This window comes from Suillus plorans, assembly GCF_016647745.1.
Source record: "Suillus plorans strain S12 chromosome Unknown HD556scaffold_23, whole genome shotgun sequence".
Lineage (NCBI taxonomy): Eukaryota > Fungi > Basidiomycota > Agaricomycetes > Boletales > Suillaceae > Suillus > Suillus plorans.
Genome location: NW_024537407.1, coordinates 313,157 through 338,336, shown reverse-complemented (window position 1 = coordinate 338,336; position 25,180 = coordinate 313,157). Strand labels below are relative to the sequence as shown.

Here is a 25,180-nt window from a genome sequence, read left to right as displayed (position 1 = left end):
TGGCTCATTCAGGATCTCAACACCGTCACGCACGTCGCACTCAGACAATGCTCTCAATTCTCCCAAAGCCACCAGATGTGACTGGTGTGAGTAAGTTGTGTTTTTCCGCTCCTTCAACCTCTTGGCCATCAAAATATGAACTATAAGACATCATTCATGTGAGTTGCCATCGTCTCAAATTCTCGATTTATCCTGACGGGCTCTTATTTTCGACCTTCAATACTTTAGTTATTCGCGACGTGTCATTCCCAGGAAGACTCCCTTTGGGCATTCAGTGACTCAGATCCCGTCGCTAAAGAAGGATGGGAATGATCAGTAAATCCTGGCAAGGGCAGATATTCTCCTGCTGCGGAGCGTCAAGCTGAGATGCTTGAAGTCGACAAAGATGTCAATTACTTCCTTTTCACTTCGAGCGGCGAATCAGTTCGCTCTGTGATCTTCCGGATCAATCGCGGTGTGATGATGCAGATACTACGGGTGTTGATGTTATATGCTCAAACTCATGAGCAAATACCCTGGATTAAGTCGAGATATCATTTTGAAGCAACTCTGGAACATTGCTGAAATGCTCGTGGAGTTGGTGCGGGAGTCTGAAAAACGGGGAATGGGCACGTTTATAGAGAATTGGTTGAAGGATTGGTCGAGGATTTCTCTTGGCTCGAATTGCTATGAACATCTCGAAGTGGTACGCATTTCTTTCCTGTTGAGTTATGTGCTATTTTATTGATCTGCGTTTACAGTCCATGGGCATGTTTTATATGTCAGGGATTAGGTATTCGCTCGTGGCCACCAATCATTTTCTTCTCTATAAAAAAACCCACTTGATTTCCCAGCTACGTCTGCCGTTTCGTCTTTGCCGATTATCTTCGAAGAACTGTGCGATATTCATTGGTCGAGCTGAATCTCGGGTGATGTTGAGTTCGTCCGTATTCTCTGCCTCGTGCTTAACACCTAGTTTAATCGTCGCTAAGTTCACTACAAACATTGGCCAGGATGCTATACCTCGAGTCATCGACCCCTGAACAGGACATTCGTGATCCCGCAATGGGAATCAACAACATTGTGTGCACGCAAGCCCGATACCATGATAGCAGGCAAGATGACATATTTCTGGGCGTCAAGCAGTGGGACATACTAACTCATGGAGCTTGTAGTCTCTTTTTTCCCATGCTGAACTCCGTGTTCGAGACGAATTTTCCCGTCGTTCCTATTACCAAGAATGATTTATAGTTTGAACTGCAGAATCCGATATCGCGAGCAAGACAAGACAAATGACTTCACAGCTCTAGTCCCCCACAAGTGTTCTATATTTGTATTTCGGCAGGGATCCGAGCCGGTGACTGGTGAGTATTCCAGTCCAACTAATCGTACCTCTACGTATACGTAGGGATGGTTGACCTGCGTATTGGTTTAACACAACCACTTGCAACGCAACATTACGAGTTTGCTTGCTACGTCATCCTGTCAGTGACTTTGGGGACGACGCTAAATCTCAGATTGCTAACACTTGTGACTTCACTGCGTGGGAGATTTTGCCAAACACTTCCCTGAAACGATGATCATCCCCAGGATTGTGACTGATGCAGTCTGCACCTGCCACACTCATCATTTCTGCACAACTTAACATTTGTGGGAATCAACATCCCATGTCACTTTCCGAATTTCCTTGTTCGTGAAGACGTTTGTGCTCGGTTCACGCCATCATTGTTAGCGTTCGCCGACTCTGACGAAGGGACTGCTATGACTCAAATTTCTTTTCGGGAGCACGTATACGCGTGTACATATCAGGGGAAACGCTCAGCCGCTGGTCGGGTACACTAGCCTTCGGGTACACTGATCGGGTACACTATATTCTCCAAATCTTGCTTGAAAAAATGCCCTCTGCCCAGCCGGTGTAAAAATCAACAACTGACCTAGTGGGCGTCGAAGTCGGTAGCCCACTTGCGCAAATGCACATTTGGATACGATTCACGCATGGCTCGTGGCTCTACCGTCTCCCAAGTGTCGCTCCCATCGTATCAGCCTTTCGTTCCTGCCCCGAAAGCCCTGGCCCTCACTCCCACCCCACACACAGCTGAGGTGGTTACTTTCCCATAAAACTAAGATAGAGCCTTTTGCTGATGGTTGCTGTCCTTTCCTTTCACACAGGTTCACACACACTCGAGAACATCGTATCCATCTTTATCCAAGAGATTGGTCTGCCATACGGTGTCGAACTGTTATCAGGCTGCAAGCGCCCAGTTTGTAATTTACTGGCACGTACAAAGTTTCAGATGGTAATGGGACTTCATCCCATGGTTTCCTGTCTATGTGGGGCTAGATAAGCACCCGAACACAAGCAGAATCTGTACCCATCTGACCATTGTCAGTCGTGTGAGTCTTTAACCTTTCCGTTGGTAGCTAACTGTTGAGAATGTCGTGACACCGGAAGTGTGGTGACGGAATTCGTAACATGTCGTACAGTTTCCATTCGACCACCAGCCCTGGCGCGATAACAAAACTCTGTAGTTTATAAGTATCTACATGATCGACAGTGCACCGTGCTCACCCTTTGGATCCGCTAATTGATCTGCACAATCTCATGTCGTCGGACGAAGAAGTTGCCTATGCTCTCCGATGGAACAACAATATAGCAAGTTCGTTAACCGACTTGTTCGTGAACGAAGCATCATACTGAATTTCATCGTTTTTCTAGTAATGATCTTTGGATTGGTATCCTATGAGTACAGTCCGTAGCTTTCACGAACATTCAAGTTACACTGCGACTGAGCGCGAGATTATCTAGTATTTCACTTCGAGAAAGAGGTAACGACAAGCATATTTTTTCTTGGGCGAGTACTTATGTTCAAATTGCCTTAGGTCAAGTTTGTTTGGGTAGGTGTTCAATCCCCAATGATATCAAGCTCCGGAAACTGAATCATTGTACAGACAAGAAAATGGTCACCGATGACGTATCTCTACCTCGCTGTGAGTTCCGCCTTGTCCAAGTGCTTCGCGACTTTTTATTTTGTGTTTATGCCAGGCACGATACCTTGGTCTTTTCCTCGCAATGTACGTCGCGGTGGTTGTGTCCTTCAGTTGCTACATTGCAAACTGACACTGACCTTAGGCTTTGCGCCTGCTGTATGTGATGCTGTGCAAACTGAGCATCATTAGCTGACTAGCACTAGGGGGAGGTCTAATGTATATTCCCGAAGGGGTGAGTGTGTCCACGCTTTCTTTCTTTGAAGAGTTTCGTGTTGACACAGATTCAGTCGTACGTCAGAAGTTCATTTAACAGCTGAGCCTGATCACTGACGTATCATCTAGTTGCAAGTATACTGCCTTGGCTTGAACTTGCATTCGCTTACCACGCAGCCGAAACAGGCTACGCTCTTGCCGTTCTATTGGAATGGGGCTTTTCAATTTATTTTTTGTTGGCGGAAGGTCAGTCACATATATTTGTATCTCATCGCGCGTACCGATTTTCCATCTGCAGTCATTCTCATCTGGCGTCTTTACGCTTTATACAACCGATCCAAGTTCATACTATATTTGCTGGTCGGGTTGTTCCTAGTTATCGCCGCGCTTTCGATAGGGATCGACATATACTTATATAGTCGACCCGAAGCGTTTTCGGGTGACTTTCTAGTTGATCGATTTGTCTGCAAGCTGACCTCTCGTTGTATAGTGAAAGAAATAGTAACTCCGAACGTCAATTACTGCACGTCTTCCTTCAACATAGGGCCTATGCCTGCGATCTATGCTTCCATCCCGATCATATGCTTCGATATCTTCCTGGTTGTTCTCGCCGTTCTTAACCTCGTGAAACACCTCAGAGAACGAAGAGAAATACAAATGAAGCCTAACACATATGTAATTCTGATCGTTCGATGTCATGTCGTATACTTCCTCCTGTAAGTTCACCCTTGTCTGATTGGTACTCTGTTATTCACAATATCCCACTAGGAATTTGACAAATGAAGTCTTATTGACGGTGTTATGGGCCAACATTCCGGTATGATGATATTGTTATACTATGGTGATCAGTCCTAATAAGTGCATCAACAGCCGGCAGTGATCAGTCTCTCGGAGGGTTTCATCAATACCGCACCGTTTATTATCGCGCCCCGTCTGATTATCAGCATTTGGGACACACATGCCAATGAAGAGCGCACACATAACAGTGCGACGTTCGAAGATTGCATATGTTGGACATTGCCATCGACATGCGAGGAACACGAAATGGACTACATATGATTCTGACCTGGATCAAGGAAAAAATATGGGGTGAAGTAGTTGGGCCCGGGTCCTGTCAAGTTCTTTGATACACGACAGTAAGCAGTAGAGGGCCGATTTATATATGTATCTATGTACTATCTCTTGTGTACAAAGAAGCGACTACTTCAGTGGATGGACGGCGCGGCGACTGGACTTAGTAAGGTGTATTACATTAACTGTGCAAGAGGTTCAGTGATAGGACAACTGAATACAGTATACTTCTGAACAGCATCGCAACAGTTCTGAATGCATAACAATCATTTACATTCGAGTCCATGCAACCCTGATTCTCGTTTGAAGTTGTTACAACTGTTTCTCGAGGATCGTGTTTGCTGGTGTCGTGTGCGCTTCTACAAGGGTCGTGTGTACCGATGGCCCGGCGGAAAGAAGTACGAGAAAAAGCGGACAGCGAGTTACTTTCTACTGTTGACATGTTGTGGGACCTTACTGGCAGCGTCGGAACTGCTTTTGGACTGTCAACACACGTAGGTATATAGCCGAGTGACCATGCGAAAAAAAAATAGTCGGAAGTCTACCCAAGTGCCATTCTTTGCGTTGCCAGTTAAGGGGTGATTGCTAGGCTCGTGAAGACATTCAACTTAAATAGAAGGTTAGCACACTGGATTGCGCGGTCAGAATAATTGTAGCCTACTTCATCGCTGCTCCGTGTCGTCTTCGTCGTGATCCCCATCTTTGCTATCGACACTGTCGGTCAGATGGGTAATCAAGGACAGTTTGATTTTGTGCACGAATCGTCTTGGTAAGTCGAGGTATCTAGCTGCAGAGATGCGAGCTATCGCCTGCTCGTGTGAGGACGCGCTAGAAATTCATTGCCTGTTGTACCTCGTGCCCTCGTGGGGGGAGCATGCTGCATGTCCCGCTGGTCATTCGGCTTAATGCTCATAATTAAGTTCAGTTTCAAAGACCCCAAATAATCGATTAAAGCATACTTTCTAGTTCGATCGCTGAAGCAAGGGTACTGATGGTTTTCGCGGACTTCGCGCTCGACATGACGCGTGTGTGGTAAAGGGGTTTGTTGACGTGTTGTTTGCATCAATTACGTAACATCCAATCTTGCTGCTTGAATTGAAAATCGTTAATTGGCTTCCGATGGCCAGAATTACGTGTGCACACAGCCCGTCTTCAACAATACACAGATACTCAGCATTCCCAAGAATCTCATGCGCGTGAATCGTATTATCGCCGCAGTATCCCAACATCTTCGTCTACAAATATACATACTATCATACTACTGCGTCGGGTATATACGTCTAAATGCAATGCAACTCACAACCCAAACAGATATCATGAAACAGATATCACGAAGCAAGAAGATCAAATGATGACACCAAGCATGCAGCCTCTCATGCCCTTGGTGCACGTGCATATTTGCGACGGTATTTGCTGTCTACGCTCTCGAGGTAAAATGTGCCAGGCCAAATGTTCTCAATGGAACCCTCTGGCGTGTAGTTTACAGCGTTATGGTTTTTCTCGCGAAGCTTTGAGGGATATTAGTTAACTCATGTCAAAACAAACAAATGCTGGGCTTACTGTGAGGGCGTCAACGTACTCCTGGCAGGGCACAAGCTTCATGCTTGCCAAGCGAGCAAGCAAGTCCATCTTCTCCCGGATCTCTGACGTATCACCCTTGACACGGAGAGTGAAGAAACTGGCAGCACAACCAGAACCGAATGCGAACATGCTCAAACGCTTGCCCAAAAGCTCAGAAGGTGTGACAGAAGACAGGACAGAGGCAAGGCAGCCGTAAAGCGAACCCGTGTACATGTTACCCAAGCGTTTCGAGCAGGCCATGCCAGGCTCGACTTTCTTGGCGTATGTTGCCTTCGATACACCGATGAAAGTTTTCTCGAGGTTCTTGTCAGTGAGGGAAGCGGTGTATGAGATTGCAAGAACGGAATCGGGGTTAGCGACATTAGCAAAATGGGATGAGGAGGGATTTGCGAGGAAGTCGTTGTAGAAAAGGCGACCGAGACCCTTCTGAACTTGCTTGCCATATGGGCTGTGGAAGACAGCATAGTCGATGTCATCGATGGAGAAGGAGGTCAGGGATTCCTTGCCATTCGCGTGACCGTTGAAGTGAGCCTTCTTAGCTCTGGCGGTCTTTTCACGGAAGCGCGAGTATGCAGCATCCAGTGCAGAAGTGTAAGTGGTAACTGAGACAGGCCCGTCGACTTCGGGGTACTCCGAGTCCAATCGGGGCTTGTAGAAATCGTATGTGTTTGTCATGTGATTACCGTGTATCGCTGTATAGAATATCAGATCCATGATCATCACTCGAGGAGCATTATGGAAACGAGCCATAACGTCCGAAATAAAATGGAATGGACGTACGTTCAACGACGACAGGTGCGTTGGGACCAATGAGAAGGGCGACAGCACCCGCACCACCGGCTGGGCGTGCGGCACCTTCAGCGTAAATGGCAATGTCACCGCCAACAACAATAGCATTACGGCCGTCCCACGAGGTGGATTCGACCCAGTTGACTGCGTTGAAGAGCGCAGCAGTGGAACCATAACATGCGTTCTTGGAGTCGATGCCTTCAATGTCGAAGTTACCAGATTCAGAGAAGAGGTCCATGAGGGTGGTCTTCACAGACTTTGATTTGTCAATGATGGTTTCAGTTCCAACGTCAATGCGACCAATGGACTTGGGGTCGATGTCGTAACGCTCAAGAAGACCGGAAACAGCTGGAAGGAACAAGATATGAATTGTGAAAGGGTGTGGTAAGACGGTGTAACATACCGTTGAGAGCAAATGAGTTGATGTCTTCCCGGTCATCGCAGCAAGCCATGTACTCCTGGCCGAGACCAATAGTGTACTTTCCCGTTGGGACACCATCAAAGACCTCGAGGTCAGCCTCAGATATGCACTAAAGTGACGTAAGATGAGAATGGTTGTCATGTAGTAGCACATAACATTACCCTTTGAGGGAAGTAGACCTCCATTGCAAGGATACCGACATCCTTTGGACGAGGAAGTTCGTGCGCAGAGGAGACTGAGGAAACAGGAGGAATGGCCATTTGTGTAGTATTGGAATGAGAGGACGAGGAATGGATTGCGGATATAAAGGCAAAGGGAGAGTAGGTTATATAGCATCATGACCCGAAATTGAATATAACGTTCAATTGATCTTCTTTGGAAATTTTATGGTACGATTCACTTTATGGCGTGTTTCACAAAAAAAAACCTGCTGGCTAGCGCGCTGTGATCACCTTCCTCTTCTGCTAGCCGAATTTTTCCAAGCGCTGTCGGAGACTGTCGAGCTGGCACTTTGTATTCAGGTTGAATCATATCTCCAAGCTGATCCATGTTACGGTTGACGCAGAGTCGTCGCAGACGAGTACAGTGAGACTTGCTATCTTCTTCTATAACGTATAATGATTTTTACAAAAGTAATGATACGACACTGTGCTTCGCGCCGGCCTCATACCGGAAACAACTCGGATGACTACGTTACATTACCGAACTCCCTTGTTTACTAGGCTGTGTATCCTGATAACATGTAGTGCCGAGCGGCGAGCGCCCGGCTCATGGCACAATGCACATGCATGAGCCTCTCCGGCTCTCATCATCAATTGACCTGTGCTCCCCTCATTTGTTCAATTTTTCGAGAACAGCAATCTGAGTCCTTGTACCTCTCGCAGTAGTCTCGTTATCATCCACTTTTTACATATGGTTGGTTTGTCGATTGGAGAATAGATTAGATAGGATGTAGAGAAGGGGTTGTCATGGTACATGACACAATGTGAATCGATTACTTGGTGGTGCTAACCATATCAAGGTTTGTGGGTGTCTCTTCAGCTCAACCCTAAGGCTAACGAAAGGAATTGCTCGGTCGCCTCATTCCCTACCCTTGCACCACTATCTTTGATTCATGACGACTTGTAGCTTGTGACCCAACACTATACCAACCAATGCACCGCTGTGGATTTTTTGGATAATCTATGATGCAAATCTCTAGTCAGCCTCCGAGTCAGCCAACTGCTCTTTCGGCTCAGGTCAAAATCACATTTTTACCATGCCCAACCGCTGTGAAGCGTATTTCTACAACCGCCCTCGCCTGTCATTCATTCATCTTTCACGATAATGCCTTCGAATGCTTATTGTCCACCTGGCGGTCTTATCAACCACCATCCCATTCACAATCAGCTTTGCATCTCGCTGTCTGACCCGACTCCTGTGACAACAAAGCTCTTAAACTTACGCCAGGTGGCCCACCAACGCAAGCAGGAGGAAGCTGTGAACTCGAAATACCAACCTAGTATGAATGCGATGCGGTTCCTCACAAAGATCAGATCATTCTGCACTATTTCGTTTGGAACGCACGGATCCCTCTCTGCGAACAGTTCATCGCCAGCTTGTATTTCCCTGTACGACTCAACTCTTGGAACAACTGAGGTCTTTACCTTACCCCAGGTGGCACGCCAACGCAAGCAGGAGGAAGCCATCAACTCGAACCACCGACCTGGCGTGACTCCGATGCGATACCTCACAAAGATCTGCACAAGTGCGTTCGGGAAGCTTGGATCCCTCTCTACGAACTGTGACCAACCATCGTACAACTTTCTGTCTGATGCCTTGGAGACTATCATAACCATCCACTCTTTTAGTTCGTTGGCAACGACAGATGCGGACGACACCTTCGTCACCGCGGATGACTTGTCTGTATCTCTTTGTCCTGTGTTGTTCTGCCACGCTTACATATATTGGCGTAGCATCCACGTCTCCAATCTCTCACCCTTAGCAAGTGAAGTTGTCAGAGAAGAACTCTACATCCGCGGTTATCTCAAACGACCTAAGCAGGGCAATCATTTTTTCCGCCATCCGCGGTGTATTGTTGTTCCACGGCTACTCCAGGTGCTCCATGACCGTTGGCCGAAGCGAGTTGCAGCTGTTCCCGTATCTTCCAAGAACCCTCAACACCCGTCTCCACGGGCTATTGGCCGGCGTGGGGGACTCACAATTGCAGAGGCGCTCAAGGTTGGTACCCATTTTGGTAAGTCATGCGAACTGTGCTCACTCTATGGGCGCAGTCTACCGATATTGAGAAGAATCCTCATACACCCACTCCGACGAGATCGTCTTCTAGTGACCAGTCAATCTACTGGTCTTGCCGGTCACCACAGACGGCCATTGATTCATCTTCATCTCCCTTTGTCCAAGAAAGTCCTACGTCGATTACCCAGTTTTGCGATTTCTGTGAATACTCGTACATCACATCGCATACTACACCTCCCTCGTCACCGGAGCTCGCGGGCCTCAATGAGAACGAGAAGGACGTTCTGGGTATGATGAACTCCTTCTCTGAAGCAGCTCTGTGGTCCTTGGCGCCCCGAGTTGCGTTGATGGAGGCTAAGTGTTCGCGTATGGAGGTGGATGCGAGAAGTTTTCAAAGGTTGCGGTACGGGGAAGTTTCTGACCACCATCTTGCCTGATTTTTGTCGCTTTTTGGCTCATCAGAGCTCTGATAATTTTTGTTCGTTCTTTATATCTTCTCTGGTTTCATGATACGGACTCTATGTCCTCATGCCGTGACTTGGAAATAACGCTTGGCACTTGGCTTCTACTCTGGCGCTATTGAGCCTAGCACCGCACCGCTTCTCGCTTGGCACTCACCCGTGGAGAAAGGTCGACGGCTTGGCAGGCAACCCGTCACAGCACTTGAATAGACCGTTTGTAGTTGGTGCCTGCATCTGCGCCACGCGGGGTGTCCTCTTGGATGCATTCCTCCCTCACATCGAGCCCCTCCAATATACTACCGTTGGCGCCGGCGTTTGCGGCACAGGTGATCTACACACCATTACCACATCCATCGTGCATTCTCTCAGAGCCGCTCTTGGCTGGCCAATGTAGAGTAGAGACTCGGACGACTCGTCTGGATGCAGAATGTCAGACCCGAGGACTCGGTGTCACGTCAGCCATATCATTTGGTCATCGACTACGTACCCACTGGCAGCGGACATTCATTACGGCATTAAGTACCTGGGTTTACGAGTATGTCACGGTCACCCATCTATTCTATGAAACGCAAAGGGCACCACTCAAGCCCTTATTCTTACCACCGTGTTTCAAACATCAAAACTTTTTTTTGAACTTGCGAGAGGAGGAATCCAAAGGCGGTGTAGTATTAATGATCAGGAACACCTTGCCGCAAGTTCGTGTCATTGCCTAATAGGATATATAGTAAATCGATTTTCGCCGGTCAGCGTTACCTAGGACGCAATTTTCCCTCACCTCGAGTCTGCCTCGACTCCCTTTTTTCAAGATAATACAACACTCGACTACACCTGCGTATCTTCTTACCATCTTCCTCTTGTCTTCCTCAATTCTTGAGCATGCACTTTGTTCGCTTCTTTACGTACATTGCTTCTTGTCTCTCTGTTACTCGTGCTTTCAGTGTGACTGTTGGGACTCCCACTCAATGTGGTCCTCTCAAGATCTCATGGACTGGTAAGCGCATGTCTAGTATATTCTATACGCTCCTGCTAAACTTTATCGGGGCTATCAGGTGGGCAAGCGCCGTTTGAAATACTCTTAACTCCCGTTCGTTGGCGCTTCGCCTCAGGCTCCTCAATCACATGCTAAATTTTGTGCTTCCCAGTATTTAAAACCGTATCAGAACGCATCTGTACCAGCATCAGCCTTTAAGAACGGCGTAGGCTCTTATTCAATACCACAATTGACGTTGTCGGCTGGAACATCGTTTCTACTCACTATGTCGGACGCCACCGGATTTGGTTCGGGTGGGACGACAAACCAATTAACTGTTGGGAATTCTGGAACCAACGATTGCAACATTCAAAATTTGCCACCTCCTTACATGTTCATCTTGACTCCAACTCCGAGTCCGATAGTGCAATGCGGGTAAGTTTGGTTTGCGTACTTCCTGTGGCACTGATCTACCACTACTGCAGTCAATTTACCATCTCGGTCAATAGCAGTGCAGCTGCTGCCAATGGTGCAGTCCTGCCCATTACTATTGCGGTCAGATCATCGCCAATTCTATCAAAACAATCTACTTATCTTGCTACAGCAACTTATTCCTGGCGGACAACCAACCGTATTATATTCCAATGAAGACACTTTTACCTCAAGTGTCAATGTTACAGGAGGGACGAGTCTCCTGTATTTTGTCACCGACTCCAAGGGCAGACAAGGTGGGAGCTCTGGGTTGCTGCAGGTCTTAGAGCAGAGTAATTTCACGTGCCTAAGCGCCAGCTCGCCGTCATCCACTGCAGGCATATCGGCCACGGCTTTGCCGTCATCTAGTTCAAGCAATCCATCAAGTAGTTCATCAAACAAGGCTGCTCTTATCGCAGGCGCGGGGGTCGGCAGTGCGGTGGTCCTTACTGCATTGGTCATCCTCGGCATGTGCCTGTGGCGTAAACGGAAAGCATCCCGCATTCAGCCTTCTAAAATCACCTATTTTCAAGTGCAGGATACAGACGAAGTCAGCCTTTACAGTGACGTTCTGCCATCGCCATCATCATCACCATATCCTGCCAGCTACCTTAGTTCATTCATTCAACCTGGATCCCAGCCAAGCACAGACTCTGCTGTCTATGGAGGCATTCAAATGTCAGACATGACATCCGTCGAGCATATGGCTGTGGGGGCTCGACCAGCACCACCGTTACCACGGAAGAGAGACCCTGTCCACTTCTCATCACCCGTTGAACCTGGATCCCAATCAATTTCTTCCTCTTCCAGCGACGTCACAGTTAGGGATCCTCCCACGCCCTTTCATGTTGAGAGACAAATTTCCCCTGACACAGATAGCTTAGCTATGCACGGAGCATCTGGAAGTCAATATATGGCGTCGACTAGCGCGCGAACAGCCTATCAACCTCCTACTCAAATCATTGTGCATACCGACGCTGATGATGTTGTGCCAGACCACAATGGTTTGGTTGAACTTCCGCCGCAGTATTCAGATCATCGGGAAAACCGTACCTTGGAATCCAAGTCTGCGTCATGACTACGTCCCCACATTGTTGAGTCTTCGGACATGAGTATACCTGTGCGTTCGTTTGTGCATGATTTTTTTGGTTTCAGTGTCTTGTCTTGATAATGAAGTACAAGGGCATCATGCTCCTACTTTGATTTTGTCCCTCTGTGATATGCTCTTTCAAGTGTCTCATGATATATCAATAATAATGACATGTACTTTAGTGAAGCACTGGAACATTTCTAGGATACGGGTATATCCCCAGGCTCCTACCCATCCGCAGCCGGAGAGGTTAGAGGACGGAGTGCTATTACATCTATGTTATGTTACATCAGCGTTAAAATTTAAACCCAGCCCAACCTTATTCCTCAACCTCTCCAGCAGCGGCTGGAAGAAAACATTTGTAAACAGTCTCAGCCACAGCGGCAAAAACCTGCGGCAATTGAAAAAAACTGAAAATCGAGTAGGTATATGTACGTTAATTAAAATATAATATTCCATTTGAGCACTTAGTTGTCACATGTCAGAAGCCCCTAGTCTGGGCGTAATTCGAGACATCACCCAGCAGCGCTTTGGAAAACGGCCATGCCTTTGGCAGATCAAAATCACACAAGCATTCATTGAAGCTAACCGTGACATTGTGTGCATTGCCGGTACATCAATGGGGAAGACTATGACATTTTGGATGCCTTTACTATTCAAACCCGGCCTTCAAATTATCGTGACTCCATTGAACCAGCTCGGGAGACAGAACGTTTCGTCACTGGCAAAAGCAGGCTTGCTAAGTATATCGATAAGCTCAGAGACAGCTAGCTGGGCCAATTTTCATGTGAGAATCTAACAGTTATGCTATGGGAGGACGACTTACTATCATAACGTGGTCTTTTCACACAGGACATCGAAGATATGAAGTATAGGGCCGTCATCGTTAGTCCAGAGCAGCTTATGAAGCCTGGAGGGGAATTTGAGAAACTGCTGCGCAAACCGCTTTTTGCGCAGCAGATTATTGGCATGGTATTTGATGAAGCACATTGTATCGCAACCTGGGGTGAATTCCGTCCTGAATACAAGGAATTAGAACGTCTCCGTTATATCCTGCCTTGCTACGTCCCTTTCATGCTCGCATCCGCAACGCTCACAGTGGACAATCTCGCACACGTGAAGCGGCTACTCCACATATGCTCAAACAAACTCCTCACGATTCAAACTTCTGTCGATCGTGCAAATATCAAACTCTGCGTCCGTAAAATCATGTACTCACTTTCATCATATCAAGACCTCTTGTTTTTAATACCTGATGGCTGGAAGGACAGTGACCCAGCACCTCCAAAGTTTCTCATCTTCTTTGACGACATTCAAGACTCTATAGCGGCGGCAAAAACAATACAGAAACGACTCCCATCAGCACTGCGTCACAGGATAAAGTGGTTTAACTCTGACATGACAACACGATTCAAAGAAGACGAGGTGGACCGCTTGATATCTGGAGAGACTTGGGGGCTTTGCACCACAGAATCATTCGGAATGGTAAGGGTATCGGTATGCATCTAGTAGTACAATATCATAGCTAATCATCGTCACATTTAGGGAATGGACGTACCAGATATATTACTTGTCATCCAGTGGAAAGCGACATGCAAGTTGGCCACTCTTTGGCAACGATGGGGACATGCTGTCAGGGATCGCAGACTCCAAGGCACAGCCATATTATTTGCTGAAAGAGAGTATTTCGACGATGTGCGGGAAGAAAAGCGCTGGCGGCAAGAGACGAAAAAACGCAAAGCAGGCGAGAACAGAGAACGTACGGCTACAAGACAGCGTACCCAGCTACATCCTGTAAGCAGGCAGGATGATGTACATGAGTGGGAGAATGATATTCCTGGGGACGATAGTGACGGTGACAAAGCGGAGGTAGGTGATCAAGAGCTAAGAGGGCAGTTGCAGTCAAAGTTGGAGGGAAAGCCAGGTGGTTCACGGAAGAAGAGGGAATTAGATCCTGCGATGGACTGCTTGATTAATGCTCACCTGCGAGGTACAATTCATTGTCGACGCAAGGTCCTCCATGTTCACTTCAATGACTCATTGGCTGGTAATATATTTTCCAATTGCGGTTGCTTCTATTGACTCGTTGTAATATTATTATGACACAGATCCAGACCATGTTACATGTGACCCATCAAATTCCGACGGCTGCACCTGTTGCGCACCACTCACATCAAGTGTCTGTTGCGACATCCATAATCCCGACTCTCTCTCACATAACAATATATCTTTACCTTCCAAAATCGCCCACCGTTCACGCACTGTCAAGTACGAGATGGGGCCACGGGAATTTGAGCTCCGTGATGCTCTGGAAGAATGGCGAGAATTAATAACTAGGAGAGTATACGGTGATTCGGCGCTCAACGACTATGGTCCTGGTGTGACAATGCCGGACTCAGCATTGGACCGTATTGTCGACTGTGCTCACCACCATAAAATTTCTACTACCGATGACCTACGTAAGGAAACAAAGTGGTCTGCAGCGGACCGCTTTGGTAGTGATGTCATAGCTATCATTCAGCGCATCATACCAGTTCCCGTGCTCATACCTGTTTTCACTACTGCCACGCGTCCACGACAAAATCTCCCATCTACTTCTCAATCCAATCAACCGGTCGTCGCTCGAAAACAACCCAGATGTAGCACGTGTGGTGTTACAATAACATTTAAAGAGGCCCCTATACTCATTTTCCTCTTACCTCTTAAACGGGCCGTCCGTACCACGCTTATCTCTTATCATGCCTATCTCTTATCTTGACTCTTATCTCGCCAAGCGGGCTGTCCGCCTCTTCTTTGCTTCTATCTTGATAACACATTTACAAGCTCCGCTTGAACACTGGTATATAAACCTACCTACCTACAGTTGTATTCTCTACTTTAATCTACTGGGTTTTACCTGGAACATTGTCCTTCAGTAAGGTCTCCAACCTTACTGTCTAAGAACCACTATTCTAAGGGAGTCAGCGACACTCGCCTTAGCCAGAACCCTTGATCTCTCAATCGAGAGCAGACTCACGTCTATCTGGCATTCTGCCGATTGTCTACTCAGACAGAGATAGCTCGACTCATCCCAGTCGTAACAAAAGATTAAAGTCTTATTACCTGAACCGTTGCCATCTGCAACGAAACCGACACCACGACTTCGTTAACTCCTTTGATCGGAGCCTTGAACTTAGGAGCTCTACCAACCATTCCTCCTTTGAACACCATGACGACCCAGAACAAAGAAATAGAACTAAAGATCGGTTCCCCTCCCGAATTCGATGGAGACAGAGAAGAATCAAAGAGATTCATGATGAAATGTCATGCATACCTCGACATTAACGACAAAGTTTACGTTGATGATAAGAAGAAAATCATCCTCGTGTTATCCTACATGACGAAAGGAAACGCAGCAGCTTGGGCAGAAGACTTCATGGAAGCAGCCCTAGACCCCAAGAGGAAAGACACCTCTGGACAAATGATCGGCTACGGAACCTGGGCCAAATTCAAAAAGGACTTCGACGAAGCCTTTAAACCCATGGACCCCGCCGGAACTGCCATGATGAAGATACGAGGATTAGAGATGAAAGGAGATCTCCACACCTATATCTCCAATTACAAACTCCTTGCACACCGAGCAGGAATGACCGAACAAGCCCCCCTCATCGAATTCTTTCGACAAGGCCTAGACTACGGGCTTCAGGACAACCTGCACCGAACAGGTGAAACTCTCGATAACTTCGACACCGTCGTCAACTCCTGCATTAATCTCGATAACGCCTTCCAAAGATGGAAAGCCATCAAGAAGAAAGAAAGACCCCAGCAACAGAAGAAGAAGAACTTCGGAAATAGACACTACGTTCCAAAGAGGGACGATGACATGGAAGTCGACCGCATAAGCCGTCTCTCAGACGCAGAGTTAAAGAAGCACCTCAAAGAAGGACGATGCTTCAAATGTCACCAAGTAGGACACCGTGCCAACGACACCTCCTTCCACCCCAGAGAAAGAGGACAGATCCAAAAAAACAAAGAGGAAGAAAGTAGCAGCGACGACGAAGTCGAAAGTCGCGCCTCCTCCTCCAGGAACCCCATCAGAAGAAAGAAAGAGAGGAACGAAGAAGAAACTCCAAAGAGGAAAGCACCAGTCCGAAGGAAGACTATGAAAGAAAAAGCCAAGGAAATCGAAGAAGAAGAAGACAGCGACTTCACCGAAGTAGAACGTCGCTTCGTGGAGATGGATTTTTAGAAAGGGACACTGCCTCGACGTCAGTAACTCCCACTCATGTACGACTAATACGTTCTATCGGAACCAGAAATGAATTAAGAATTCCTGCATCCATTTTTTCCGATAAACGAGTACAAACCGTCGAAACATCTATGGTCATCGATTCCGGAGCATCCGGCACCTTTATCAGCGATACCTTCTGTAAAAGGCACAAGATAAGAACCCATAAACTCTCACGACCTTTCCCTGTTATCACCGCCGATGGATCAGACGCTCAAGGAGGACTTATCTCTCGTTATTGCGTACTCACGATCAAAATCGATCAACGAACTATGATCGGGAAATTCAATGTGGCAAAGCTAGCCAAACAAGACAAGATCCTCCTAGGATTCCCCTGGCTTGCTGCGCTGAAACCCCAGATTGATTGGGAAGCCAAGACTGTATCACTCCCATCAACAAAGAGATCGCTTGCAATAGAAAGAAATATCGACAGAAAAAGACGTAAGAAATCGCTCCCGCAGCTTTTCAGAAAAGAGAAAGAAGTTAGAAAGGAAACAACCCGAACTTGGACGAACTCCAAACTACGGAAGCCGATACAGGTGAAGGTGGCAACTACGGAAACCACCTCCCCCTATACCGCTTCTGTGGAGGAAATAGTTGATGAAGAAATACCCAACTATGATACGAAGGAAGACGTCTGGTCAGAAAATTTCAAAACCCCAGTCGTTGACCCACTAGCCTATCAATTGGCCAATGTCGAAGTACTCGTCGAATATGCCACTGATGGATCTACCGTGCGCATCATAGAAGATATAACTTTCGATACCCCACTCGTTCGAGACGGGACATCAAAAAGAGAACAAAACTACGGGAAAACGAGTAATAAAGCCCAAGAATTCGCGGTCGCAGGAGAAATAGAAAAACAGAAGAAAACTTTCGAAGAACTCGTCCCTCACTTCCTCCACCAGTATCAGGACGTCTTCGCCAAAGATGGTCTTAACAAACTCCCCCCGGAAAGACCCGGGGTAGATCATCGTATCGACCTCAAACCAGGATTCGTACCCAAAACGTCAAAAGTCTATCCGCTATCCGGAAAAGAACGAGAAGCTGTCAAAACGTTTATCGAAGAAAACACCAGAAAAGGTTTTATTGTCCCCTCTAAGTCACCTCAAGCCAGCGGATTCTTTTTTGTAGGAAAGAAAAGCGGAGAACTGCGTCCTTGCCAAGACTATCGGTATCTCAACGATTGGACCATACGAAATCAATATCCCCTACCCTTGCCAAAATCCCTCATTGAACAACTCTATGACGCCAAGTACTTCACAAAGATCGACATCAGATCGGGATATAATAACGTAAGGATCCACCCAGAAGATCGATGGAAAGCGGCGTTTACCACTCAAGAAGGGCTGTTCGAGCCAACAGTCATGTTTTTTGGATTAACAAACTCCCCCGCAACCTTTCAGGCGTTCATGACCAATCTCTGCCAGAAACAGATAAACCAGGGATGGTTAGTCATATACATGGACGATCTTCTGATCTTCTCGAAGGATCTTCGGCAACACCAAGCGCGAACCATCGAAATCCTCGACATCCTTCGAAAAGAAAAACTATTTGTTAAACCGGAAAAATGTACCTTCGACGCACGAGAAGTAGAATATCTCAGAATGATGATCCGACCAGGAGAAGTAGGGATGGAACCAGCCAAAGTAGACGGAATTAAACATTGGCCGACCCCAGGAAACCTGAAAGATACACGGTCTTTCCTGGGATTCTGCAATTTCTACCGGACGTTCATCGCTCACTACTCGGATATCGCTCGACCCCTTATCGACCTCACGAAGAAAGACCACCCTTTCGTTTGGACCGACAAATGCCAGAACACTTTTGATCACCTTAAAAGCGCCTTTTTATCGCAACCAGTGCTGAGAAACCCAGACCCAACTCGTCAGTTCGCAATCGCTACCGATGCATCGTTAGCAGCAACCGGAGCAGTATTACTGCAGACCGATGAAAATGGGATGTACCACCCATGCGGCTACCTATCCCAATCCCTCAACCCTGCAGAATGAAACTATGAAATCTTTGACAGAGAATTGCTGGCAGTCATTCGAGCGCTCTCCGAATGGCGCCATTATTTAGAAGGAAGCCCCCACACCGTGATAGTATTCACGGATCATATGAACCTCCTATACTTCCACTCCACCCAAAAGCTGACACGAAGACAGGCGCGTTGGCAGCTCATCCTTTCCAATTATCAGTTGGAATTGCATCACGTCGCAGGAACCAAACTAGCCGCCCCTGATGCCCTATCTCGACGCCCGGACCATTCACTCGGAAAAGATGATAACGAAAATCGCATCCTCCTCCCTGATACTATGTTCGTGCGACTAATTGACAATGATTTGTCAGAAAGTATCGCGCGCAACTCCGCTGAAGATCCCGTGTACCAGAAAGCCCTAGAAGCATTGGATGGAGTGTGCCTTCCTCCAATGAAATCTGCCCTCTCCGATTGGACGTGCACCAATGGCGTCCTCTTTTACAAACATCGAGCTTACGTACCTGCAGCCCAACGGCATGATGTGTTATTCAAACACCATGATCATCCCACGGCGGGACATCCCGGCCGATTCAAGACGGAAGAACTCGTCAAACGAGATTTCTGATGGCCGGCAATGGGAACTTATATCCGTAAATACGTCGACGGATGCGCACTATGTCAGCAGATAAAGGCAGACACACACCCCGTTACCCCACCATTGCGCCCGATCCCCTCTGCCGCCACTCGCCCTTTCTCCCAAGTCTCTGTTGACCTTATCACCGACCTACCCGTATCGGGCGGTTTTGACTCTATCATGATCGTGGTAGACCATGGGCTTACGAAGGGGGTAATTATTTCACCATGCAACAAAAACATCACCTCCGAAGGAGTGGCCAAACTATTTCTCAAAAACGTGTTCAAAAGATTCGGCCTCCACGAGAAAGTGATCTCAGATAGAGGACTGCAGTTCATTTCGAAATTCTCTCGAGAACTTGCCCGGCTCCTCGGGTATCAGATTGCCGCATCAACCGCCTACCACCCCCAGACAGACGGACAAACTGAACGACTTAACCAGGAACTGGAAACCTACCTACGGATCTACTGTAGAAGCAATCCGTTAGAATGGTCCAATCATCTTCCTATCGCCGAATTTGTCCATAACCATCGGAAGCACGATGCCAGGAATACTTCCCCGTTCTTCCTCATGATGGGTTACGAACCACGAGGAATCCCACACATCTTATCAGTATCAGATACGCCGGCAGCAGAAGAGAGACTCAGGAACCTCCAGAAGATACGAGAAGAAGCTCTTGCCTGCCATAACATCGCTATGCAACGAATGGCAGAAAGGTCTCGCCATGAAAAGTACCGACCATGGAAGACGGGAGATAAGGTATGGCTCTCGGCCACCAATCTCCTGACATCATTACCATCTAGGAAACTTGCGCCCAAGAGATACGGACCATTCATTATCACCACGGTCTTATCTCCTATCACGTTCACCCTGAAACTTCCAGAACAATGGAAGGTCCACCCCACGTTCCACGCTTCTGAACTATCCTCCTATCGCGAAACAGAGATACACGGGCCGAACTACGCCGAACCACCACCTGACGTTATCAATGGCGAAGAAGAATACGAAGTAGAAGCTATTCTTAGCCATAAGGGCACGGGTAAACGAAGACGCTATCTGGTATCATGGATAGGCTACTCCTCCGGAAGCAACGAATGGATACCCGAGGAAAACTTGCGGAGTTCGAAAGAACTCTTAAGCACGTATAAGAAGAGACACAAGTTGAACTGAACGAATCATTCTCTCTCCCACAAACAAATCCCAAGTAACATGACTCCACCATTGACACCTTCTCCTACCGGATCGTCATCATCCTCACACTCCCTCGGAAACTCATCGTACAAAAAGAACATCCTTAACCTAGACGACGACGCCATCGTCGAGACCACTTTGTTATCCCTTCCCCACGCAGTTGAGCTCGAGAAACAGCTCGCTGAAGCACCCGCGTCCGCTGCCGCCCCCGTCATATCCCAGATCCACATCATACGCGCCACCGCCGCCCTTGAACTTAGGTTCAAAGAAATTGAAAACGATGCCCTCAGACTCGCCTGCCAGCACCTCCAGAGACAAATACGCAGCCTTGAGATTCAGCTGCTTCCTTCTGCTTTTAGCACTATCTGCAAGTCAGTTATACGGACTGTTGAAGAGCGAAACCAGACCGAAGTCGGTCGCCCGCCAAGCCCTTCTACTAGCGCTCCCCCCAGCGACGTACCTGCTACAGTTACGGCTGGAGAAGAAACTCAGCCTATTGCTCAACCGACACCAGTTGAAGAACCACTCCCCGTCCCCGAACCCACCGTCGTCTTCAAACGAAAGATCCGTAGAGGAGCTACCGTGCACGGAGTGTCGAAGACTAAAGCTTCTAAGGGAAAGAAGCGTGAAGTCATTGACCTCACCGAAACCCCCGACGTCATCACTGTAAAACAACCCCAGTTCTCCGCAGACAATTTCGTCTGTCGCGTTTGCAAGAAACTTGGGCACCGTCATAAGAACTGCCCCGAATACTACTGCCGCGTATGCCAGGCCCAGAAACCCGGCCATCTTTCCATCTATTGCCCTTACGCGGCGAAGAAAGAGCTATTCCCATTGGCTTATACCGATGAAGGCTTCTATGAAGCACTAGCGGCATGGGAGGCCAGGAAAGATGAGGAACTTCTGGAAGAAATAGAAAGGGCAAACCGGGATTACGCCACCAGGTATAATGAACCAGAGTTCTACAACACTGACGCAGATCCCATCCACTACGACTACATGAACGAATACTGCGACACCGAGGAATAATTGAAGTCGGAGACTTCAACCGTAACAGGGGGGTAATGTTACAATAACATTTAAAGAGGCCCCTATACTCATTTTCCTCTTACCTCTTAAACGGGCCGTCCGTACCACGCTTATCTCTTATCATGCCTATCTCTTATCTTGACTCTTATCTCGCCAAGCGGGCTGTCCGCCTCTTCTTTGCTTCTATCTTGATAACACATTTACAAGCTCCGCTTGAACACTGGTATATAAACCTACCTACCTACAGTTGTATTCTCTACTTTAATCTACTGGGTTTTACCTGGAACATTGTCCTTCAGTAAGGTCTCCAACCTTACTGTCTAAGAACCACTATTCTAAGGGAGTCAGCGACACTCGCCTTAGCCAGAACCCTTGATCTCTCAATCGAGAGCAGACTCACGTCTATCTGGCATTCTGCCGATTGTCTACTCAGACAGAGATAGCTCGACTCATCCCAGTCGTAACATGTGGCATAGAGGGACATACCAGTAAGTTGTCTTCACATGCTGGCAGCAGTGGCTCACATCAATCACGACAGAGCGCAGCCGTATTTGTTTAATGAACCTGTCTCGTATTGCGTCAAGCTCGCAAACCACCGACAATAAGGAAAATGTATGTTGAATTGGCCGTGCTGGATGTTTGTGCTCATATATGATAACAGATACCTCAAGCAACTTCCAACGCATCCTCGTCTAACCCAACCCCAAGTCTTTATCACAATCCCAGCTCTACTGCTACGTCCTCTAATGTCGGATGCTCCTCTAATGTTCCCCCCTCTTCTATTCCAGCATCCGAACATTGTTTATCTATTAATTCGAGACCTTTACTGTAGAGATCGGGAATAGAGTGTTTGCTTTTTCGTCCGAGCACCGGTTCATGCGGGGAGTGCTGTGCTATGTACCTACAGAGCTCATTGAACGTCCGCGTCATGTCAACGATAGCATGTCGAGTTGTGAGGTGTGAATGCAAGAAATTTTCTTCGAAAACCCGTTGTAAGTTACGATAAACCTGTACAAGGGGGGATTCCAAGATTATACGGTCTATGGTGCGATTAGGGCCCTTGCCGCCGTGAATAACCTAGACGTGATTAGCCAATGTATTCCGGTGGTGTACTAGTAGAAATAAGTCACCTTTGTATACAAGTTATTTAATTCCATGCACCAGTCAACGGCTCGGAAGCTGCCTGCCTTTCCCGATGGGTTCACAAGAATATGATATCGAACGGCTCTCCTAAGCCATAATTTGAATCAGCTCGTGTTTTGACCAAAAAAGATACAACCTCACCGCAAGCCATCTGGGTATACAAAGTGAACATTGGATAGAAAATCTGACATGTGCGTCGCATATTTATGCTTCCCGGTTGCCTTAAATATCAGGATCCACGCAACAATGCACGTTTCCACTCGCCCAATATCCCCAATATTCATAGCGTATGAAAGTTCCTCATATAGTAGCATGTACTTGTTGAGCAGCGCGTTTTCATATTCTCCATCACACTGAGTGACATCTTTTGATCTCATCCGCCGAAGTCTGTGATCAGCAACATACTCCTTTGCAATTACATCTGCTATCACAAGTAGATCATCAAATAGCGGCTCTGACGCTGCAAAGGAATCCAAGTCCACATGTGAGGAAACACGTTTTTTTACCTCAACTCTCCAACAATCAAGGCGCCGGCAGATACCAGAATAGGTGATGAGCTGGTGCATTCTACGAAACCCAGGCTTCGAGCCATATATACCTGTTTCTTTAAATCGAAGAATCCCAACATCCCGCATCAACGCGTTCTCATCTAGTCGCGCCAAGGAATGCTGCAAGAAGGTGCGCCAGATGGCATCTGCGCTTGCCATCTTCAAATGAAATAAACCTGGAATAAAGATGACGTGCTGGAGGCAATTCCAAGGTGTGTTTTCAATTGCGCGTCGCTGGAGTGCTGCTTGGAGTCGTTCGCCTGTGCCAAGGTCGCCATGGAATAGCGTGACGTACTCTGATACATCTAGTCCTTGCAGGGGGTCACATTCTGCCGGATCTTCAATATCTCCCTGCTTCAATAACTCAAGTACTGAGTTGATGTTCCCAGATACCGTTGAATTACTGATATCCATCGCTCGTGAGGCTAGAATCTTTGTTTTGGCCACAGGGATCATTTCTACTGACTCCAGATGTCCCAGGCGGTCCTTGAATTGACGGAAGTATGTAGGCCCGTACTCAATTAAGTCAGAAAGGATCTTCCAGGAGTTGAAGCGGTCTCGTTGTGACAGACCAGCTTCGTTTAAGTGGTCTGGATGTATGGTAAGGAGATCCTTCCATCCTTTCTTGGTTGCCGTGTCCGTTGAATCCACTTGCGGGTTGAGTAGCGATCTTTCCCACAAGGCTTTCAAGCAATGCAAGTTGTCGAGAGTAGTACCATGCTGTAGCGGAAAAAGGAGGCCAGCGGTAAGATGTTTGAGCGTATCTTCTGACTTGTCAACTGTATGAACAGTCGATTTAAGGTCCACATCAAAATTATCGTATGCATAGGATGCGAGAAGGGTCCGCCCCAGAGCAGAAATGCCACGGTGAGCCTCCTTTGACAACGACGTGACAGCTGTATTGATCGAATCAACGGAGACACAGATTCCCATCCGTGATAGTGTCTCTATGACCTTTTGAGGTGCGTGTGCGGACTGCAGAAAGATACCAAAGATGCTTTGAAACGTGTTTGATTTTTGGTTTGCAGTTTGCATGATTATGCTGAAAATAACGACCTTTTTCTAGTAGAGGAGTAAGTCCCCCATTTTCATGCACATTCAATGTCACTCACGATCATCACCAATTTATTATGACGCGCCGTTATCTTTTCCTGTCTCGCTGACGCATCGGCCGAAACTCCCATTGACCCATCCAATTCTCTGTCACCAAACGCTTCCCAATAGACATCGTCTTCATCACTATCTTCCGGACCTTCGGTGCTTACTGCTACACCAACAGACTTCTTTCCTGCGAATAGCAGCTTATCTAACAGACCCCACAGTTTTGGTGCGAGCCGCTGCATGCCTCTCCCAAGCAGATCCATATTAAATTCCTCTAGTTGTTCTACAGAGGTGTGTGACACAGCAAAATGAGAGCCGTGTTTCTTTGCTGACAGATCAACAATCTCCCGCATATATACATCGCTCATGATGCCGCTTGCCCACTCCTGTGTCGTTTGTGAGTTCCTCACAAGAAGCTCCGTGATGCGATGACCATTGGTCAGAAGATTGACCACTATTTCGTTGTTTGAATAAATATTATTGGACAGTATTTCGTTCAGGAATTGCGAGAGTGAGATGCCGATGATATTGAACGCTTCTGTGATTGCATCTATCTGATCTCCGAGGCGCATCTCCGAGGCAGATGGAAATAATAACTATATATATTTTAATTAACGTACATATACCTACTCGATTTTCAGTTTTTTTCAATTGCCGCAGGTTTTTGCCGCTGTGGCTGAGACTGTTTACAAATGTTTTCTTCCAGCCGCTGCTGGAGAGGTTGAGGAATAAGGTTGGGCTGGGTTTAAATTTTAACGCTGATGTAACATAACATAGATGTAATAGCACTCCGTCCTCTAACCTCTCCGGCTGCGGATGGGTAGGATACGGGTATATCCCTCCGGTCGGCTCTCTACAACAAACAGTAACCTTCGGTCGTTGTTTTACTACAAAAGCATATCTTTGTACACTATATTTGAACCATCTTTCTCCTTCTAAAAATAAGCACAGCGCATCTCGATGGCTTTTACCATAGGATAATGCAGTATATAGTTGACCATGAGCAAAAGTATT

At 47.2% G+C, this 25,180-nt stretch overlaps 6 protein-coding genes across 6 annotated transcripts; 4 read left to right on the top strand and 2 right to left on the bottom strand.

Moving 5' to 3' along the window:
- Positions 1-2,460: 2,460 nt before the first annotated feature.
- On the top strand, positions 2,461-4,381 carry HD556DRAFT_392955 (uncharacterized protein). The gene is made up of 13 exons (XM_041310478.1): positions 2,461-2,636; positions 2,696-2,728; positions 2,786-2,805; positions 2,860-2,874; positions 2,929-2,967; positions 3,023-3,051; positions 3,110-3,123; positions 3,171-3,203; positions 3,367-3,426; positions 3,479-3,619; positions 3,671-3,896; positions 3,949-3,997; positions 4,051-4,381. The coding sequence occupies exons 1-13, from the start codon at positions 2,582-2,584 to the stop codon at positions 4,237-4,239; spliced, it is 903 nt and encodes a 300-aa protein (XP_041161064.1). The 5' UTR covers positions 2,461-2,581; the 3' UTR covers positions 4,240-4,381.
- A 1,033-nt stretch (positions 4,382-5,414) lies between these two features.
- Positions 5,415-7,446, bottom strand: HD556DRAFT_1366061 (hydroxymethylglutaryl-coenzyme A synthase C terminal-domain-containing protein). The gene is made up of 5 exons (XM_041302798.1): positions 7,204-7,446; positions 7,025-7,151; positions 6,613-6,969; positions 5,812-6,524; positions 5,415-5,759 (listed from the first exon to the last, which is right to left on the bottom strand). The coding sequence occupies exons 1-5, from the start codon at positions 7,300-7,302 to the stop codon at positions 5,625-5,627; spliced, it is 1,431 nt and encodes a 476-aa protein (XP_041161063.1). The 5' UTR covers positions 7,303-7,446; the 3' UTR covers positions 5,415-5,624.
- Positions 7,447-7,956: 510 nt separating this feature from the next.
- HD556DRAFT_392857 (uncharacterized protein) lies at positions 7,957-10,141 on the top strand. Its single transcript, XM_041310476.1, has 4 exons — positions 7,957-8,063; positions 8,171-8,943; positions 8,998-9,262; positions 9,316-10,141. The coding sequence occupies exons 2-4, from the start codon at positions 8,369-8,371 to the stop codon at positions 9,715-9,717; spliced, it is 1,242 nt and encodes a 413-aa protein (XP_041161062.1). The 5' UTR covers positions 7,957-8,063; positions 8,171-8,368; the 3' UTR covers positions 9,718-10,141.
- Positions 10,142-10,617: 476 nt separating this feature from the next.
- HD556DRAFT_1236132 (uncharacterized protein) lies at positions 10,618-12,260 on the top strand (the record flags this gene model as incomplete). The annotated part of the gene is made up of 6 exons (XM_041297801.1): positions 10,618-10,732; positions 10,791-10,825; positions 10,884-11,146; positions 11,221-11,266; positions 11,316-11,796; positions 11,932-12,260. 6 exons carry the CDS (start codon positions 10,618-10,620, stop codon positions 12,258-12,260), a joined length of 1,269 nt encoding a protein of 422 aa, XP_041161061.1.
- Positions 12,261-12,750: 490 nt separating this feature from the next.
- HD556DRAFT_1442453 (P-loop containing nucleoside triphosphate hydrolase protein) lies at positions 12,751-15,030 on the top strand (the record flags this gene model as incomplete). The annotated part of the gene is made up of 4 exons (XM_041306459.1): positions 12,751-13,059; positions 13,125-13,757; positions 13,818-14,319; positions 14,381-15,030. The coding sequence occupies 4 exons, from the start codon at positions 12,751-12,753 to the stop codon at positions 15,028-15,030; spliced, it is 2,094 nt and encodes a 697-aa protein (XP_041161060.1).
- A 6,657-nt stretch (positions 15,031-21,687) lies between these two features.
- On the bottom strand, positions 21,688-24,534 carry HD556DRAFT_1431787 (uncharacterized protein; the record flags this gene model as incomplete). The annotated part of the gene is made up of 6 exons (XM_041305047.1): positions 21,688-21,704; positions 22,172-22,451; positions 22,505-22,604; positions 22,659-23,551; positions 23,717-24,121; positions 24,331-24,534. The coding sequence occupies 6 exons, from the start codon at positions 24,532-24,534 to the stop codon at positions 21,688-21,690; spliced, it is 1,899 nt and encodes a 632-aa protein (XP_041161059.1).
- Between the last annotated feature and the right edge of the window lie 646 nt (positions 24,535-25,180).

Excerpts from the sequence above, each read along its gene's own strand:
- HD556DRAFT_392955 (XM_041310478.1), top strand. The coding sequence starts at position 2,582 with ATGTCGTCGGACGAAGAAGTTGCCTATGCTCTCCGATGGAACAACAAT. Across the intron at positions 3,427-3,478 it reads TTATTTTTTGTTGGCGGAAG|TCATTCTCATCTGGCGTCTT; the intron begins GTCAGTCACATA and ends TTCCATCTGCAG. Across the intron at positions 3,998-4,050 it reads TGTTATGGGCCAACATTCCG|CCGGCAGTGATCAGTCTCTC; the intron begins GTATGATGATAT and ends GTGCATCAACAG.
- HD556DRAFT_1366061 (XM_041302798.1), bottom strand. The coding sequence starts at position 7,302 with ATGGCCATTCCTCCTGTTTCCTCAGTCTCCTCTGCGCACGAACTTCCT. Across the intron at positions 6,970-7,024 it reads CAACTCATTTGCTCTCAACG|CTGTTTCCGGTCTTCTTGAG; the intron begins GTATGTTACACC and ends TGTTCCTTCCAG. Across the intron at positions 5,760-5,811 it reads AGTACGTTGACGCCCTCACA|CTTCGCGAGAAAAACCATAA; the intron begins GTAAGCCCAGCA and ends TATCCCTCAAAG.
- HD556DRAFT_392857 (XM_041310476.1), top strand. The coding sequence starts at position 8,369 with ATGCCTTCGAATGCTTATTGTCCACCTGGCGGTCTTATCAACCACCAT. Across the intron at positions 8,944-8,997 it reads TTCGTCACCGCGGATGACTT|CATCCACGTCTCCAATCTCT; the intron begins GTCTGTATCTCT and ends ATATTGGCGTAG. Across the intron at positions 9,263-9,315 it reads CAATTGCAGAGGCGCTCAAG|TCTACCGATATTGAGAAGAA; the intron begins GTTGGTACCCAT and ends CTATGGGCGCAG.